General features: G+C 43.6%; 1 protein-coding gene across 1 annotated transcript; it reads left to right on the forward strand.

The window, feature by feature from the left end:
• The first annotated feature begins 2,126 nt into the window (after positions 1-2,126).
• COMMD2 (COMM domain containing 2) lies at positions 2,127-5,392 on the forward strand. Its single transcript, XM_059822608.1, has 5 exons — positions 2,127-2,193; positions 2,337-2,414; positions 2,982-3,064; positions 4,401-4,574; positions 5,091-5,392. Exons 1-5 carry the CDS (start codon positions 2,127-2,129, stop codon positions 5,286-5,288), a joined length of 600 nt encoding a protein of 199 aa, XP_059678591.1. The 3' UTR covers positions 5,289-5,392.
• Positions 5,393-12,298: the final 6,906 nt, after the last annotated feature.

Consider the following 12,298-nt stretch of genomic DNA (forward strand, 5'->3'; position numbering starts at 1 on the left):
GGCAGAGTATAATCTTTTAAGGGCTGATGCTGGATAAGAGAGGAACTATAGGCAGGACACTGAAAATTGCTAAGGTAAATCAAATCAGCAGCTGAGCAGACAGAGGTCCTGTGCAGGGGTTAAAACTGGCAAAGGACAGAAGGAATTCAGATGGGTGACTGAAATCTAGAAGCTTTGGGTAAGGAATCAGCAACTGAGAAGGGCGGTTAGTTTCTGAACTGGGGTTTTTTGTTGTTTGATTCAGCTTCTGGTTATACCAACCAGAAACTGGTTTAATCCAAAATACTGACTCTCTAATTATTGTTTAGCAGTACCAGTGAATAGTCTGTTCTGCGTGGAGTAGAGGGTAGGTTTAGATTAGATATTAGGAAGAAATTCTTCACCATGAAGGTGGTGAGGCACTGAAACAGGCTGCCCAGAGAAGTTGTGGGTGCCCCAACCCTGGAAGTGTTCAAGGCCAGGTTGGATGGGGCTTTGAGCAACCTGGTCTAGTGGAAGGTGTCCCTGCCCCTGGCAGGGGGGTTGGAGCTAAATGGTCTTCAAGGTCCCTTCCAACCCAAACCGTTCTATGATTCTGTGAGTAATACTTCCCCAAGTTCAGGTAGACGTACCAAGTGGTGAATACAAAAATCTGCTTCGTAGCTTGGAAAAAATATGCCAGGACTGTCTGTGGAATGCGCAGGTCACAGATGGAGAAGGACTTGGCAAATAAAATTATTTGGATGAGTTGATGAGGAACTTTGCTACTTTGTGTGCCAACATCTGCTGGAAGGTCATGCTTGAAATCCAAAAACCAAAAGCAAAACTCTGCGATCCTAATACACCACCAAAAGTTGTCTTAATGTGTGAGGAGGGCTAAGAAATTATATTCCCTATATGCTGATTCACGATCGTTACCTCTACTTTCTCCTTTATGATTTTCAGAAGTAATGTGAAGCTATCCTTTAAAATCTCTCTCCAAAGAACAAGTGCTGAAGTATTACATTTACTATCTGGGGGTCTCTGATATCTGTGCTTGTAATATTGGACTTGCTCCTGGAAAGCACTGGAACTAAGCACTGAAAAGGTTAGGAATGGATCCGTAATACATTTTCCTATCTTTTCATAGGAGGTGGTCTTGGTCCTGAGGTCTATTGACCATCATCAAGCAGAGCACATAACAGGATGGGTGAATGTTTAAAACATGGTGGGGTGGAGGGGGAACAGACATGACGGACAAACTTACCAAGACTAGATTGTTTTAGGTTGCTAGGCTCTCACAAGGAACTCGTGGTGTTGAGGCTGCTGTCCTGGAGAGTCAGAACCCCCACCCCGCTGGCCTTGCAAGAACTTCTACTGTATCTATTTGCCAGCCATAAAATTGCAAAAATTTCCTGTAGATGTAACTCTGGTAATTTATAAGTTTATAAATTGAAAGTATTATACTGGAACGTATCTGTTGGCAGGCATAACATTTGCCCTGGATATGTGGGGTAGCTAGAAGGAATTCTTGACTGGCTGTCTTGTGGGAAGGCACAGCGTTACCTGAGGAGAAGCCGGTACGTCGGTCTGGTAACAAATGCAGCCCAGTATCTTTCCGCTCAATTTTCCAAACGCTGTTCTGTTCTGAAACAAACCCTTCGGAAGCTGGCCGGCCGTGCTGTTTAGCAGAAAGAACTGCCTCCTGAAGGAGAAAAAAGATCGGTGAGAGGGAGTTGGGCCTCATTTCAGTCATTTTGGACCTTGCTGTAGGTACCATGTTTTTATTTAGCAGGTAGGAGTACACGTTTTTAGGGAGCCGGGCCGGGCGCCTGGGAGCAGCCGTGCCGTCTCCCCGTGACTGCAGCCCGCGAAGGAGGCGCGTGCCGCCCGTCTTCTTCCTTCCGTCTGGGCGGCACCGCGCGGTGCCCCTGCCAGCGCCTCGCCGTTACCCGGGCGGTGCTCGCTCACCGGCGCCGAAGGTAGGGGAGCGGCACCGGGAGGAGGCACAGGACAGCGGGGGCCCGCGGCGGGGCGGGGCGGGGCGGGGCTGCGCCGCCCTCAGGGCCTCGGCCCCGCCGCCTCCTCCCGCGGCCGCCCCGCGCAGGCGCGTCCCGAGGCCGAGCCCGCCCCTTCCGAGGCGGGGCGGCGCAGGGCGGCGCGCGGTGATGCTGCTGGTGCTGTCGGAGGAGCAGAAGGCGCACCTGGGCTGCCTGCCGCGCGCGGGCGCCGCAGGTCCGGTCCGGCACCGCCGGCCGCCCGGAGCGCGCTCGGGCCGGGGGGGCGGCGGGGGGGGGGGCCCGGCGGGGGCGGGGGGGCGCGGGGGGGCGGGCGCCGCCGACCGGGGCCCGCAGCGGAGTCGCCTCCTCTCGTTTCAGCCGTCGGCGAGCTGGGGCGCCTGGCGGTGGAGCTGCTGCGGCGGGGCGCGGCGCCGCGGGCCTGCGAGGCCGCCGCCAGTAAGAGCCGCGGGCGGGCCGGGGGCTCTCGCGGGGAGGGGGGGCGGGCGGGCAGGGCCCGGGGGGAGCGGGGCGGGGGGGGGGGGCCGGGCGCGGCGGCGGCCGCAGTGGCTCCGCCGCGGGGGCTCCTGCGGCGGCTCCGCAAAGGGCCCCCCGGCGCCCAGCGTCAGGCTGCGGGGCCCCGAGGGGCCCGGTCTGCCCCGCAGGCGCGGGAGGGGGCTGCGGGCCGGGAGCGCCGAGGAGCCGCGCCCGCGGGCAGCGCCGCAGGGCCCCGCTCTCCCGAGCCCGCAAGCCGCGCGCTCCGGCACCGGGGCGTTGACGACCTGGTTCAGTACGCGAGGTGCGGGGCTCCCCGTAGCGTGCCCTGAGAACTCGGTGGGGGCCGGGATCTAACTCGCCTTTTCCCCCCTTGACATTATCACTTGAAGGGTGTGCCACCCTCTGCTTTTTTTCCTTTTCCATGCGTATTTTGCAAGTTGGCTTTGGGTAAATTTGCGGTTTCTTGTACTGTCGCTGTGGCAGCTTAATAAGGAAGCGAAGGGTACCTTGTTTGTGCTTTCTTTAAAGGAAAACTTAACGTCAGTATCGACACCGTTCAGCATGGGGTAGAAGGACTAACGTATCTTCTCACTGAAAGCTCCAAGCTCATGGTAAGGACGCCTTTGTGTAATGAATTCAGGGACACGCTCAAGGGATGTCCTCTTAAATACTTCTAGTCCTGAAACTACTGATGAATGGGGAAAACCTAGTTCAAAATTCTGATGACATGTATTCTTTTAATTAAAAAATTTTAAAAAGGTGTCTCATGCTGTTCCCTTACTGAAACACTGCACCTGCGTGGATGGCTGGAATTTGCATTCAGTGTCTGAAGCTAAAACTTGACAACATTTTAATAGCGTGCAGTGAGAACGTGCAGTAATTTGGTCTGTATAGAGAAGCAGACTTCAGGATTAAGCTCTGTCTAAATAACAAAGCTTGAGTGAAGATTATTTTGTTGTTCAGCTACTGTACGGGATGTGTGCTGTGCTAATCCCCTGTTAAGTATTCCTCAGGTTTGTTGGATACGTTAGGTTTGAGAGCTTTTTCAGCTCCTGGCGTCGGAAGTTTGGGTGAATGTAAGCAGGTATTAAAAGAATAATAGTTGGATAATTACCCTTTCCATTGGAAAGGCTTTTTACTATTGATAGGGTAGAATGTAGACGTGGAGAAGGGATACAGAGACGAGTAATTCCAAATTAAACTCAAGCAGACATCGTTCGGAAGAGCAGGCAGGGAAGGGACTGAAATATTGCAGTCTTCCCTTGAAGTAAGGTAACTTGACTGACAGGTGAATGATGGTGTGTTAGGGTAGGATATAGTTGATCGTGGGATGCGTTTACTGTAGGAATGCATTGTGGAGGTATGACGTTTTCTGTTGAATAAAGAACTGCTTCCACAACGATGAACCAGGCTTCTCCAGCTCAGCACAAAGGCCTTGACCTGTGGGAATCGGCTTCTTGGGGCCACTCTGAGTTACCGTAACGTGAGCCTTGGAGGCGTACCTGGGGCTCGCTTATGTGTGTAGGCCTTCAGATCATTTCAGAGCATTTACAATTTGAATACCAATACGAAGTTAACATACTATTGATAAATTGATGATTGAAATATGTACTTCCTCATGACAAAGCTCAGATACTTCTTTTGTGTTGCATTTTGTTCTCTGATATGAAGGCTTAAACGTGAGGATGCGGAACGTTTTTCTTTTCAAAAAAACTGATGCAAAACTGTTCCTGAAGCTCATACAAATCAGCAGGAATACATCAACGTGTAAATCACTTAAAACGTGGACGATTTGTTTTGTCCTAGCTGTAGAATTGTCCCCGCGCATCCCTGCAGGAAAATACCTTCACCATACCATATGTAATGTTTACTTACAGTTTTATTTGTTTCTCAAGAAATAATGATTATTACACAGTTCTGTATTAAGGCCTAAATTGTTATTTGTAGATTTCTGAGACGGACTTCCAAGATTCCATTCACGTTCTGGGATTCTCAGATGAATTGAACGAATTACTGCTCCAGCTCTACCTCGATAACAGGAAAGAGATCAGAATCATTCTTAGTGAGCTGGTACCAAAGCTTCCCAGCTACCACAGTCTTGAGTGGAGACTGGATGTGCAGGTAACTTCTGTTATGTTTTCAGTATTCTGTATTTTACTGTACGTTTTTTAACATCACAAACAGCTACTAAAAAATGAATTTGTATTATTTGAAAGTAATTGAGGCAACAGTTTTTTATGTATTTAAAACTGACATGATTTTGTTACTGCACCAAAGATAGCTAGTTGTAAGATGAACAGGATATGTAATGATGCAAAGTATTTGTTGCTTTATGAAAATTGAATTCATCGCTCCATTGGTGTGTTAAAAATGTTAGCATCTACTAAATATATTTTGTCTCAATTATCACCTAATTTTCAGAAATGTTATGACAGCATTGATTAAAGTGGATTAGTATTGCCTAGTGATAAAGCTACATAATAGGTTGTGTTTCTCTTTAATGTGGATAAAAAGGATTTTTAAACACTCCTCCAAGCAGGTCCTGCAAACCTGTTACGAATTGTAAATGTGAAAGTTGATAACCATCTTCCTTTGTTTGCTTCCCAATTCCCGTTTCATCTAAACTCCCTCTTGCAGCTTGCAAGCAGAAGTTTGAGACAACAGATTAAGCCTGCTGTGACTATGAAGCTACATCTTAATCAGAATGAAGATCAAACTGCCCGAGTGTTGCAAACCGACCCTTCTACCCTCCTCCACCTAATTCAGCAACTGGAACAAGCGTTGGGGGAAATGAAAACAAACCACTGCAGAAGAATAGTGCGCAACATGAAGTAGTACTGATTAGTGGCTGTTGTCTTACTAGGCAGTTTGTGAAACAACTGAAAAAACAATGTTCACAAATACATTTTGAGGAAAAATAAACATCTGGATCAGATGAATTGCTTTCCTGTGCCAGGATCTTGAGCCAGTAATTATAGGCTGAATGTCCTCTGATGCTACCTTTACCCGCCTGCCTGATATGATGTAGGTAATTGGTTTCGCTTTACTTGCATATATAGAAATCCAGGAAGCTATGCTGAGAATTTCTTTAGCTCTCAATTAGCATAGCTCTCTTTGAAGAGCTTTCCTACATTAAGTAGAGCTGTCTCAATATTATATGAAGCTGCACATCTATTTTTACATTCATCAAGTAGGGTTTTTTCCCTTGGTTTTGCTTCCGTTTTGAAATTTAAAAAAAAAAACCAAACCTATACTGGTGGGATTCCTGACACTTTACAAGAATGTTTCTTCCATCTATACTCACGTATGTATAAGAGTGTCTGTGGGACTACTGCCCTCTTCTTCCAAAGGATTCAGTCAGCTCGGAGGCTGGGCGTTACACTGCTTTTCTACCCTTCTTTAACGAAAGAAAGTATAATCAAGCTACCGCTTCCACTTTAACAAAGCTAGCTATAAGCCCTGTTAGGCAGTCTCATGCTTTCCGCAGGTAGCGGTAACCATAGAAAACCCAGTGGCCTAAACATAAGTTAGCATACGTAAAGGTGATGTGAAGGATCGCAAAAGTAAAACCATGGGCTGGACGGCAGGTTAAGAATAGTCTTAACTTCTGCTAAGTCTGATCTTCACGTTGGGATGCCACAATTTTGTTCCCATTTGGATATTGTGCTTGTAAAGGAAAGACTAGCGGAGTATTGCAACATAAATGATGCTTTTCCGTTTTTAAGAAAAATGTCTAACAAAGGTTATACCAAAAGTCAGTTCTCAATTGTAGTCTAATGCAATATTTTGTAGCTTTTGCGACTACGGTTAAACAGTTTTACTAATTCATGTTTTACTGTCACTAGTGAGGGAGCATCATAAATCCCTTCAAGTATATTGGAGAGGACAAATAGGCAAGAGAAAACCTTAACATACAGATTCTGGCAATAACTGTGTATTTACTGTCTTTCATAGCAACACCATAAATTTCTGTATTGGGTGTCTACATTCACAAATGCGCTGTTTTCATATTGTTTTCAGTTTTTGTACCTTTGAGAGGTACTATTTCAAATGAAACCTGCATGGCAGAAGTGCTTTAATCAGTAACACTACCACTTAAAAAAAGTCTGTTTTCTAGAATATGGAGTTGCTTGTTCTGTAATTGCTTTATATAGTGTGGCGATGGTGTGAACAAACTTAATTTACTCTCCCACACATGAGTCAGCAATGTCTTTTCATTTACCATCCATATGTGGTGATTTTTTTCTTCACATACAGTACGTGGTAATTAAATGTGATCAAATGTTACTACTTGGGTTTTCTGATTACTATTTTTTATGTAATTGGCATACATTTTCAGGTGAAGTACAAGAACGGCCTGTAAGTAGGCTGGTGTTTTCTTTTTATTCCATCTGTCCTCACTCTAGGTGTAGTCTAGAACTCACGGCAGCAAAGTACAAGTTTTAGAAGTCCTAGAAGCTCTTCACGTCTCATCTCGCTATTGCCCTATGAATCTGAACCTTTCTGTCTCTTAAACTTTTTTTTAAAAAGAAAACTAGCTGCCATAGAGCTCGTTGGCATCATGATAAATGCTGGCAATTTATGTGTGTGTGCGCTAGAAGAGAAGGGGAGGGTTTCCCTCGGTGATCATGAATAAACCGGACAGTTTAAAGTGTATTTTGTGAGTACAGAATGCCATTAGAAAGCCTGCGTATTTGCTTTCTTTAAAGCTTACTACAATAGTGTAGAAGTGAAAACTGTGACACGGAATGGTCTCGTTTCCTCTAACAAAAAATGAGCTGAATTGAGGATGGTCAAGGTTAAACTTTGAAGCTGGGTGAAATTTAGAGAAACTCAAAACTCCGGCAGCGATCCATGAAAAGACTCAAGAAGAAAAGTAAGGAGAAAGATCCTTCGCACCAAGTGCGCTGCTTTGGGGAGAAGCAGTGAGCCTGAAAAGCAGCCTCTCAGCAGCTAGTGATTGTACCTTAATTATTAGAAAGGTACATGTGCCTTCATGTGAGGTTGGAATGGGTCTTTCCACAGCTCTGCAAATTCCCCCTTTCCCTGTCTTCGTAGCACACGTGGCAGCTGGCGAGGGCTTTGCAGCTGCGACAACGGAAGCACTCCTGTGCAGACAGAGCAGAATTCTGTCTAAAACACGACGATTAGCGCGAATGCACAGCAAATGACACTTACTGCTGTTGTAATCGCACTGATCTGAGTTGCCAGTGTTGGGGTATTTGTATAGCTGCTGGTTGGACAGTTGAAGCTGGAGAGTAAAAAAGCATCTACTTCAGTAACCCATAGATGGTGGTAAAATAAGAATTCACTCGTGGATCCGGACTCCTCAGTTTTAATGTAAACTTTACCCCAAATCAAAGGTGGCATATAAAGCTATATTTAATATACCTTGTTTCCTCTCATGAATTTGCAATTGCTTTATAGAAGCCCTTGAACAAGACAGGGAGAGTACAAAGCATTGTTCACAAGCTATTAAAAAAAAATGTAATGTTGCTACTTTTAACCCATTTTATTTTTAATAGGCTTTTTAAAATTTGCTCTGGTATCTAGCCACTAAAAGCAAAGTTAAATTTGGTGCCATTTCTCTACTATTGTGCAAGTCTGGAAGAACTGATTGTTGATTTTATAACAGAAAAAAGTGACTTTCAACTTACCTCTGTAAGTTAACTTTTTTCAAAGTGACTAATCACATTTGATTTGTAGGCAGTGCAGCATTTTAATCTCGAAGCAATTTACAAACATCAAATAACTTCTGAATAATCTGTGAGGAAGTAGAGTGTATTACTATTTCATCTTTAGAAATCTATGGAGCATGGAACGTAATCTGTTACCCTCAGTGGAGAACTTTTCTATGTTTTGGTTTACTGCAAATTTAACTTTGTTTTGCAGAACTGCCCTTCTTGTGTATGTCAGATAACTTCGGGTTTTATGAAGTAAGCAGCTCGGGAAGGCCTCCCTGGCACCTTTTTGGTAGACCGCTAAATGCAGGCCAACTTCACGCCAGTGCAGAGTTCCAAGGGCATAGAACAACTGAAAATCCAACTCATTTAAGCATGCATATTTTCTTAAAAGCAGAGTTAGGCTCAGCCCTTAGCTATCTGCTTCTCAACAGGTTCGTATCCCAGTTAATTTTTTCCTGGTCTAAACAGCAGAGGGCAGAAGGTTTGGGGTTTATCATCTACAAAGGAGAAGCTTCGCTGTACAGTCCTTTTCAGTGTTTGCCTTCCAGTAAGAATTGTTCTGTTTTCCAAATTCGTGCTCAATTTTAAACTGAAAACAATAAAACTTCCAGTTTTCAACCACCGTAAAACACTGTTTCTTGAATCGGCTAATTAATTTGCTAAGCCACTTCACAAAGAACATAATACAACCCAATTCTTAAAAACTCAGGATGATGTTATTTGTTTGGTGTTGTAAAATGTTTGTATTCTTTTAAGCATTGAGTAAACTCAAGAAGCAATGCTTTTCTTCCTCCTGTTTTTTTTTTTTTTAAATCCTTTTGAATGAACTCCATATGATCACTGTCCATTTTGTAAAAACTGTTGGTCAAGTTTCTGATCCAAGTTTTAGTCAATTCTCCATCTCTGAAGCACATTTAGGCTCTCCTACAGGCTTTATTTTCTTGTACTTCTGCTTGTCCCTGCCACTCTTTCTCTCAAGCTTTTAAGGTACTAGACTCCATACTTTTTCACCTTTTAACTGGCTAATTAATCAGATGTTCCTTGAATTACATGGGGAAAACCATTTTCATTTAAACAGCTACGGAGTTAGTTTAGATACACGCTATATAAATAAAATCAGTATCTAAACTTTAGATTAGGCCTACCATTCTCATTTAACAAAACCCACTGAAGTAAGATTGCATCTTCACCTTCTATTTTGCATTTGATGTTAAATGCGCAAGACCTGTTCTAAATTTAGTGCTGTTGATGAAACGTGTCCATGTATAGACGCAAAGGTATGAATGGTGATTCTGTTTCAGTTCCAGTTTTTCCAAGAATGCCTGTTTCCTATACTGTGACTTTGTAATATTAACAATAGACGGTGTGTAGGAAAGGAAGTCCAAGATTAGGAATAACCTGGCAAAGATCCATGAGTAAAGCTCTGTTGTTTCTTACTTTTCTAAATAAAGGGAAGGAAGTCTCTCGTCACTCTGTGCTTAGCTTTGTGGTCAGGGTCAGGTATATTACAGCACAATCGCTTTTTTAAATACTCTTGCTGATTTTAGTTTCAAGATAAGTATAAATTGTGGCAGTTTGATTACTGCAGTTGTATCTTGAAATCTGAAATTTCACTCACCCATCAGATCATTTGTATCGACAGAAAACACTCATTTCATTCAGGGTTCTGGGTTTGGATTTATTTGAAATGTGGCAGGTTTTAAACATCACCAGTAGTTCTACTGAAGATGGAGTAGTGAGCAGACTGCTTTTACATGAATAAAAGTACAGTTTTTACTGTGATTGTGTAATAGAATTTTAGAATACATTTTAGGAATTACCGTGATCATCAGCTTTATGACTTGCTTATTCTAGATTCTTTATGATAACTTATTCTAGGTACATAAGGACAGGCAATCCTTCAGTCCATCTGTCAAATTAATGAAGTTCGTAAGAGGAACACCACTCTAAATAGTTGCATCCTGACTGTCCCAAAATGTAGATAATATTCAGGCTACGATACAAACCATAGTGTCTAAACGCGCTGCAAAACACATTAAATACGTTTTTTCAACACCATTAAATATGCAAGAACCTTCTACTGATCCTACTCTTTTCCTTTCCCAATCTACTGCTCTGTCAAAATGTTGGAGTTTTTTTGGCAAAAGGGAAACCTAAGTATACAGAATAAAACTGAATTTCACTTTATGGAATCTTTATCTTGCTCCATAGTGTGCCAGTGTGTGTGTGAACACTTGAAGTAGATTTCCTAGTGCTCCGAACAGATGCTGAAAATATCGGGACTGTGGAAGTCAGGAGCGTTCTCTACCAGGCCTTTCAAGAATCCTGTGTGTTCATAGAGCTACCGTAAGACAACAGGAAAATTTCTGGCCTGTTAGGTTTGTCTTTAGCAGAAGCCCTAAGAAAGCCCTAATTTAGAGAAATCCCTCAGTTGGTACCTACACTGTTGAGACAAAACCTGTTGTAAAGATTTTTGTTCTGCATGTCAGGAGTTGGGTAATAATTTGCAATGGGTGGCCTTTAACATCACCATTGTTTGTGCTTCTATACATCCAAATGTTTCTTCTAATTTCCGGATCTAAGAATTCACAAGTTTGCCAAATACTTCTCAGTTCTTGCTGGGGATTGCAGTTTGGGATTTTGCTGACGGACCGTTAACAGTCCGAAGCGGGAAGTGCGAACACCCAGGGCAGCCATCTCAGCCTGTGGTGCTGATGAAGCTGGTCTGCCTAGGTTGGCGAGCTTTGCCCCGACCCGGAGCACGCATTAAGCGTTCAGCTGTTCCCTTCTGCCAGCTGAGACCTCTCGGACAGTGGCATCCAGGTAGCAGATGGCCACAAGCAGTTTGAGGGATGAGAGCAACTGGAACTGTTCCAAGTCGATCTGAATTAAGATGGCCAGTGCTTTGAGAACCACGAGGTCAAGCCCCAGCAAAGCTAACTTGGAATCTTTTGAGAAACTTGTCACATAAAAAAGATGAGACTTTGTCATTTGTCTTGATTTTGTAATTATTAGAGGAGGTGGCACTTTTTAAACCAGGTTTTCTTCAGTGATCTTTGCTTCTTCATGGGATCTGAATATTGAGGAAATTTCCTCCTAAGTGTGGCTAATTTAGGGATGCGTTGTAAAATCTCGTATCACGAAGTCTAGCATACAGTCTCATAGTAGACGCAATGAAGAATTGACAAGAAAGCAAGATACGTAGCTTTTATAAATCAGCCAACAAATATCCTGAAAAGGATGCATGTGTTTTGAGTAATTCTGTTTAGGATGTTTTTACCACACAAAGTTTTCTTTTTCATCCTTTTTGAGTAAGTTCTGTAATCACACCTGTTAATTTTTTAATACCTTGCTGCACCAGGTCCCGTATTTCGGAGCTTCCTCATGAAAACCATAAAACTGAAACAAGAAAGAAAGCAATACTATGTCTTCCACTCTTCACGGGTATCGACATTAGAAAAAAATGTGCAGTTTTATCTCTGTCAGTCTATGTCTCCACTTCATGGTCTCTCGGCTAACGGATGGAGATGTTTGCCCATTTCCGTCCACCTGAAGACTGAAGGCTCTCGTTGGTCTGCATGCTAGCACCCACTCTGGGGCTCTTCCCCGTGCAGCTAAACAAAAAGGGACGTGGGAGGGGAGAAGGACTTCTCTTTCTACTTTGCTAGCTGTTTTTGCTGTCACCTACACTCGACGGCAGGACTGCATGGTTGGTTTTAGACTGGTCAACTTTAACACTTCCTAGAACAACAATTTGCATCTCATCCCTGCTCGTTCTCTCACTGAGGTTAAAAGTTAGTATCAAGGATGACTTTCCAGGCAAAAAGAAAACACATGATGAAAACATACGGATCATGAATGTTACATCTACTTGCTAGGGGAAACAGAGGATCCTGCAATTTAAAAATCTGCGGAACAAGTCACGTAGCCCTTATCTTCTGCAGAGAGGGGAAAAGGTGAAATATACAGCGCTGAGCAACAAGAACAACACGTGTTCAAGATGCGTTAAGAAATATATGACACTGCCTTTTTATTTATATATCTGTACACACACACTTAGTAGGTGACAACTGGTATGTTTTACACTAACAGCAGTAGCAGGATGTTGGACTAATTAGCTTCTGCTTCAAATTGCCCTGCTGAGCTTGAGCAAATCATATG

This window comes from Gavia stellata, chromosome 11 (genome assembly GCF_030936135.1).
Source record: "Gavia stellata isolate bGavSte3 chromosome 11, bGavSte3.hap2, whole genome shotgun sequence".
Lineage (NCBI taxonomy): Eukaryota > Metazoa > Chordata > Aves > Gaviiformes > Gaviidae > Gavia > Gavia stellata.